At 51.5% G+C, this 7,652-nt stretch overlaps 1 protein-coding gene across 1 annotated transcript; it reads right to left on the bottom strand.

The window, feature by feature from the left end:
- Window positions 1-15: 15 nt before the first annotated feature.
- S100B (S100 calcium binding protein B) lies at window positions 16-619 on the bottom strand. The gene is made up of 3 exons (XM_010222555.2): window positions 612-619; window positions 309-499; window positions 16-156 (listed from the first exon to the last, which is right to left on the bottom strand). Exons 2-3 carry the CDS (start codon window positions 444-446, stop codon window positions 16-18), a joined length of 279 nt encoding a protein of 92 aa, XP_010220857.2. The 5' UTR covers window positions 447-499; window positions 612-619.
- Between the last annotated feature and the right edge of the window lie 7,033 nt (window positions 620-7,652).

The following is a 7,652-nucleotide window of genomic DNA, read 5'->3' on the forward strand; positions in this document are numbered from 1 at the left end:
TGGCCTCTCGCCACCTCACTCGTGCTGCAGGGATGCATGGCAGGCAGCCGTGACCATGGCCACAAAAGCCACAAACTCCTGGAAGTCACACTCGGCATCCCCATCGCTGTCGAGCGCTTCCATGACTTTGTCCACTGTCTCCTGGTCATGGATTTCCTGGAGGCAGAAGAATAGGCTGCTGGGCCGGGAGGCAGGACAGTGCCCCTGTACAGGGAGGCGATGCCCCTCGCAACCAGCTCCGGCCTGTCCTCCCAGCCCGGGGGCGAGCGAAGGCAGTCAAGCCCGGCCCCACGGCATGCCGTACTCACACCAAGGAAGTGGGGGAGCTCGTGGTTGAGGAGCTCCTTCAGCTCAGCTTTCTTCAGCTTGTGCTCATCGCCCTCCTTCCCTGCATACCGGTGGAAAGCATCCATGATGGCCACCATGGCTTTCTCCAGCTCCGACATGGCGGTGGTGTGGCCCTGGGCCAGGAGGGAGGTGGTGGATGCTTCAGCCCAGGCTGCAGGAGAAAACCAGCCCTGGCCTGCAAATCTAGTCCCCCCACACTGGCTCCACAGCCCCTCACAGCAGTACCAGCCACTGCCTTGACCTCCCCTGCCCGTCTCACTCACCTCCCTGCCAGTGGCCGAGCTGAGATGACGACGCGGCCCCAGGGCAGCCGTGGGCTTCTTATGACGGGGGCGGAGAGCCGGGGCCCCAGGCCGTGTCACAGCGCCAATGGCAGCCTGAGGCGGAGGCGCTTGGAGCCAGGCACCGGGCCCAGGCTGTGCCCAGCAGGCAGGGCCGTCCCTGCCTCTAGCTCTGCCCGGAGCAGGGGTGACCCGAAGTGCAGGGGCTGGATGCGTGTGGACAGGACGCAGCCCAGGTCCCAGGGCTGCACCACTCTGGTGGTTTTCTGATACATGTTGGGGATTTGCCCTGCCATGGCTTGTGCCTGTGGCTGTTTACCCTTTTGCTGTGCATCCCCCTCAGGCATAGGGCTGGCTGCATCTTCCCTCAAACTCCTTTTTAGTCTGGGGGGGCAGACAGTAGGTTCCCCATGCTGGCCTAGCACCCAGCAGGTGGTCATACCCCATGGGAAGCAGCGCTCAAATGTTTCCCCACGAGCTACAGGAACCATACAGCAACGGTGTCATTAAGCCATACATCAACTCGAGTCATTAAAACCAGCAGAATGAGGCTGCTGAGGCCAGAGCAGCTCTTTCCATACACTGCAGCAGCCCCTCTGGATGCATATCCAGCCTCATGACCCCAAAATTGTTATTGGCTCCTCTGCTCTATTGAGGCTGGGCAGGGGGGATGGCCAAGTGGACCAGAGATGGGGTGGAAAAGAGAGGAGGTAACAGCACAGCTTCCAATCTCAGTGAGAAGAGAAGTTGGGAGGGAGCTGTCAGCAGTCCCATCCCCTCGGCGTGTCAGTGGCTTGCACGGGTAAGAGGGGAGGGCAGGGGCTACAGCAGCCCCACATCTGTGCGTCCCGGCTGCGTCATCATGTCTGTGTGGGAAGTGTAGCTCAGAAGTCCTTTCTGCCAGCCACAGAAACCATTTGGCCTAAGCAGAGAGGTTAAATGGACTTTTATTGAAAAGGAAAAGCTGAAAGCCTCAGTTTCTGGCAGAGATTCTTACAAGGTTGTGCAAAGATCAGATGGGAAGAGCAGCCCGAAGAGAATGGGGAGCTGCAGGGCAGCAGGTAGCGTCTCTCCCTGGCCACTCCTGGAAGTGCACGGGGAGTAGGTGGCCAGTAAAGATAGACATGTACCAAACAGCAGGTCTTCATGGCCTTTCAGTGCCTATCAGTGATGTCCATGTGGTGGACCTGATGAGTGAGAACCTGGTGCGTGGTGACCCGCTGATTTGGGATCCGGTGAGTGGTGACCTGCTGGCTGGTGACCCGGTTGGTGAGGATTTGCGTGACCATGACGTTCAGCCGGGCCTCCCTGCTTGCCAGGCCCAGGCTGTGCTGGTGATGGCCCTCCGTGTGGTCCTGCAGAAAGTGGGGATACATCAGGGAGCGTGGTGAGGCCCCAGGACCCTCCCTGCATGACCCTCCACGGGGCCATGTGATCCTGCTAGGAGAGTAGCATGGGGCATATTGGGAAGGAGGAAGGGAGTTGCCCAGCCTTGGCTCTTTGGGTGCCAGTGGTAACGGCCCCCATGGGGTCTGCCCCAGTCCCACTGAGCCTCCTCACCTGGGTGGGGCTGTGACATCCTCTCTGCGCCCCCAAGCTGCAAAGGAAGGACATGCCGTTAATGGCTTGAACCCCTGACGCTCTGCAGAGCGACACCATCGCGTGGTGAACAGCCCGGACTCGGCTCTCCTGCCCCCAGATCTGTCTCTAAGCACAACGGCACCCGGGGATCTCCCCGGGGATCGCACCCACCGCAGGTCCTCGCAGCTGCCCTGTCCCCTTGGGTGTCATCCAACCCAGAAAAAGCAATTGCAGCAAGCACGGTGTGTTCAGCTGCCGAGCCCTGCAGGGGCTCTCCCCAACCTGCCTTGGCTCAGGGCCTGCTGGATACAGCAGACAGATCCTGACAGTGGGTCCTGCCTCCTCTGCACGGCTGCACTAAAGCTCTGTGGAGATGAGGCACAGCCCCCATGCCCCAAATGCAGCACAGTTGTCAGCCCCATTTGCTATAAATCCGAAAGCTCAAACCTCTGCCTTGGTAAGTCGAGAGGAACTGCAACCTCTCCCAGCAGCAGCCCTGGTCACTGTCCTCAGCACGGCTCTCCTTGGGGTGGTAGGATCAGCCCTTCAGTTCCTTTTAAATAGGTGGGCCCTGCCCAAGCAAGGAGGGATGCAGCGGGCAGGGCGGACACCCATAAAATATTTCTTTGTGTTTTGTACGTGTTGCAACCATGGAGACACAGGAAAAAAACTGTGCGCCTGGGCACAAAGGTCTGCCCCACCTAGTAAAAAGGTGGCCAGGGATGGGGTGAAGGAGGGTGGTGGTTTCCACCATCTGGCATCAGGTGATGGGGTGGGTCAGGCGCTTCTGCTGTGGACTATGCCCTGGGTGCAGTCTGTGTCCTGGGTGCAGGATCCGGGGAGGGGTCCACCATGGGCTGTGGGACTGTGCGGATGCCCATGGGATGGAGCCTGTCTGGGGTATCTGGTGTGAGAACTGCCATGTCCCTCCCCTTCACGGAGGTGCTTCAAGTGCCTGTCCTGACTTCATGGCAGCATGGATGCGTTTCTCCTTCCTTTCCTCCTGCAGAAAAGCTTCTTATGCTTTATCTGCCCTGCCAGGAAGGATGGAGCTTTTATATGAGCCACTATAAAAACCATATCTGTCCTTGGAAAGAAGCATGGGAGCTAGAAATGATGAAAGCTGGGTGGGATTTTTATGAACCCTTGCTTGAATTTGGCAATAAAAAACTGCTCCTGATGCCTTTCTGAGGGACCTGGCATCCTTCGTCCCGCAGAGGTGAGCTCACATCAAGTAGAATATGGGATGGGGGGGTGGTTCATGTAGAAAGGTCTGAATTCATAGCTGTCAATACTTGGGTTTAAAATCCAACCTTGACTTCACGGGGCTGGGTCAGGGACTGTCTGTGTCTGCACAGCATCCGGCAGGGTGGTTCCCTGGGCCTGGGGCTGCAACGATGCAAGCGCTGCACCCAAAATCAACATCCATCAGCATCCCTGGACAGAAACATGCTTCTGAGATGATTCCGATTCCACGCAGAAACTACAAATCGAATTGAGAAGCTCTTGCTCTAGCAAAAAGCTGCTTGTCCTGCAGAGCCTCAGAGTCTATTTGGGGAGGATGCAATAAATGGATTTACTTTGAGAATGGTGCAACTAATTTGATATTTATTTTATAAATTAGGCTTAATTCACACAGATTCAGCCCTGGGTACATTCAGTGGCAGTATTTTTTTTTTCTGAACAACTTGTCATTCTGGTGTCCTTCCCATGGATGTTACTTTGCTTTCAGTTTATGCCTGGAAATGCTTCTGCTCTCATAGTGTGGGTCCTCACCAGGGAGGGCCGTGCTGCTTCTCTTACGCAGTTTAAATGGATAAAGGCAACCAGAAGCAGCTTAAAACAGTGTCCTAGTGTTTCAACTTCAGAGAAACTGAACCTGAAGAAGACACAACATGGAGCTAGAGCAAGCCAAGGATCTTTGAGATGAAAATGGCCATACGGCTGCCTCTATCTGTGGTTCCCAACCAGGAGACACCAGTTCTTAGCCTTGCAGATCTCCCATGGAGCTTGCCTAGTCTCTGCTCTTGCTCAGATGCAGGTGCAGGGAACATCTGCGGAGATGATGTAGGGCCCAGCAGGTCCTTCTTGGGGCAGACAGGCCCTCTCGGGCGTTTTGGACCTTCATGTGGGATGCTGTATCAGGCCTGCTCCATCTCTCCCCACTGACTTGGACAGACACGTGCCTGATTCCTGAACGTGTCCTGGGATGTCTGCTTATAGGGCACATTTGAGGCTTCCCATGAGGGCCCCAGCTCATCCCTGGCCATTGGATTTCTGGGTTCAGAAGCAGCTACAGCACCACAGAACCAAGCAGGGTCCTGCAGCAGCCCAGTCTCTCTAAGGGTTTTCTGTGCACAGGAGCCGCATGCACAGCCCCATCAAGCTAGAAACATCGTCTTCCCCCTCCTACCCAAATTCCTCTGTTTTCATTACTTTTCTCACCCAGTTCAATGACCCCTAGCCCTTGTCTCGTGGTCTGGCAGAGCCTGGTGCCACAATGCCAGAGAGACAAAGAAATACACTGGCTTTCCTCCCTGCATCCGCTATGAAGGGCCCACATTGTGCTCTAATGGGAGACAAGCAGAGTGCTGCAGCCTTGTGCTGGGCAGTGGGTTATGAGAAACCTTCTGTTTCCTAAAACACAAAGCACTAGCAAGAAAGGAGTGACCCTGAGGGAAGGAGCCCTGCAAGCAGGAGAGATATCCTGTGCTCAAGGTAGATCGAACAAGTGTTTTTGACAGTCCAGGTTGTGCTCCTTTAGTGAGATATCACTTAGCATCCAGGCTACTGCAGCTGCATTTTTAACATCCTCGTCATTCCTTGGTCCTGCTCTCTTTCAGCTCTTTAGATGAGCAGTAAAGGGTCTGAGGCTGTGCATGTGGGTACCCAATGGGGACACCGTCTGTCCTAGAGCATCCCAGGGTTATGCAGGGCAGATGAAGCTCTTATGACCTTGTCTTGAGCCTGAGCCCTGATTCTGCTGGGTTTGATGGGTCTGATGTTTCAGCACAGGGAGCTGCAAGTGAGGCTGTCTGGCAGAATCCCACATGTCATTTTCCATGGGTGAGGAATCCCTCCTTTCCCACGACCCAGCGTTTCCTGTGGCTCTGCACAGCTTTGCAGTGGTCCTCAATGAGGAACTGAAGGTGTAACGCGTGGTGCTGAGCTTGGCAGAGCTGGTGAGACACAAGGCCGGCTCACTCGGCCCTTGGCTACCACGGGAGCAGGAGCAGGGGGTGAAGCAGGACACGCACGTGCATTCATGGCAGTAAGGCTGGTACCATCTCAGGGGCCCTGTTGCTGGGACTTCCCAGCAGCTTTGCCGTGCACTGGAGACAGCGCAGCAGAGCGGGTGTTTCTGGCCAGGCAGGAAGACACCTGGGCTTCCTTCGCGTGAGCACCAAGACCACCAGCAGTGCAGGAGGCCTGACCACCACGGCCAAGCACTCGCTGGCCTCCCAGGGCCCTCTGCCTCTTCACAGCAGAGCCCCCCTGTCTGGATAGACCTGGGAGCGCTGCACTTTGGGCGACCCACGGAACACGATGCAAGTGCCTCTCCCACCAGGAAGAGACCAGCGTGTGGGGTCATTAATATCAAACGCCCTGTCGAGACAAGAACTCCTCGCCAGCAACGCAGCACTGAGCTCAGGAGGAGGAAAGGCAGGACAGGAGGAGGGGCCTGTTTACCAGATTAACCTCCAAAACCGAAGAGGCGACACACAGGGGAGCAGCAACATTGAGAAGGGCTTAAGTGACATAATCCTGCTCTTACATATCTCGAAAAACATATCTGAAAACATATCTGAAAAACATATCTCGAAAGTGACGTTGTTTCTGTGAGTTTCTGTGAGTGATCCTTGACCGGAATTTATCCCCTAGCAGATACTATATCTACAGGATTTGTCTGTCCTTACTTACTGCACTGTGGCAGCCAGGGCATTCGAGTATATGTATATATATATATGTATACATATATATATATATGTATATGTATCCATTCTGAAAAATTTTTGGCACTGATTTTTAATGTATATTCTGAGTTCGCCCTGCATCCCAAGCAGCGCAGCCCTCCAATCTCAGGGAGAAGGCAGCTGACAGAGCAGGAAACTACAAGGGTAAAATGGGAAAAATGGAAAAAAAAATAGGAGCAACATTGAAAGAATAAAAATGATCCTTGACTGGCCTGTTTTGTGTTTTTTTGGCCATTAAAATGTTGAGTGTAGACATGCTATGTTACAAGGAAAGAAACAACCACTGTGCCCCTGTCACCCAGGCTTCACAAAGAAATATGCCCCAATTAAAGAAGAATTGTTGTTTTGGAGTTACCTTTGTTAGGTAAGTCTTAAGAAATGCTAGGAAAAAAAAACAGCAAGTGCCTTTTGCTCCAGTAAGCAAATGTTTTATTGCAGGCGGAGGACAAGTTTAGAAAAAAAAAAAAAGACCAGAGATAAAGATAGCAGTGTGTATTATTTTAATAACATGTAACAGGTATCAAAATACATAAAAAGTAAAACAAAACAAAACAAAAAACTCTGCCCATACAGCACTGACATAGAAGAACTGGAAGGAAAACCCCGTGTTCTGCTTCCTCCTAAATCACACAATCACTCACAGGACAAAAAACAAAGACTGTAGCAAAAATTTACATCAGAATTTGTCATGACAAGAAACTCTGGCTTAGAAACATCTAATTTGAAATATGATCTGACCATGTAAATATTACAAGTATATTAAACAGCAGAATATAAACATCAATTTAGTATAACTTAAATAGTTATATCTTAGCATACACAGCATCCAGTCAAGTCTGAAGTGCAAAAAGTCAGAGCTATTCGTTGCAGTTGTGTTAGCTGTGAATTAGTTATTAGATAGAATTCAGCTCTTGTTATTCATTAATGTGATTTCTGATCTGATACTCAGCAGTATCTTGAAATTGCAAGCTTTAGAAAATTCCTTTTCAGCCTTAAAACATCTACTTATGAATACTCTATAGAAATCAAGACCTGGTGCCTTTCCAAAAATATCCTTAAAGTGCAAAATGTGTGTTTCCACATGAAAGCAGGAAAATACAGTTAGTTTAAAAAAAAGTCAGGAACTCAGTACAGAACACTAGGAACATGTACTTAAAATGAGCTCACTAATTCCTTTATTTCCTGGGTGACATAAGTGATCAAGGCTTGTAGCAGCTTCATAGTACTGTTGCTAAAATGACATAAGCTTCTAAAATTTGGTGCAAAGTGCTGGCTCACAACGAATGAATCACTGCTGTGATAAGGGCAGTATTTTAGAAAGATCCTTACTACTCACTGACCCACTGTATCAGAATAAATTTAAAATACTCTGATTTGATAGCAATTGTTTCATGGCATCCTATATCCTTCCCTTGATATTACAACTGGCTCCAAAAAGTTTAGTTAAAAACAACAAATTCCTGTAGCT

Source organism: Tinamus guttatus, unplaced genomic scaffold (assembly GCF_059628265.1).
Source record: "Tinamus guttatus ecotype Peru unplaced genomic scaffold, ASM5962826v1 Tinamus_guttatus_pri_ptg000702l, whole genome shotgun sequence".
In the NCBI taxonomy this organism is placed as follows: Eukaryota; Metazoa; Chordata; class Aves; order Tinamiformes; family Tinamidae; genus Tinamus; species Tinamus guttatus.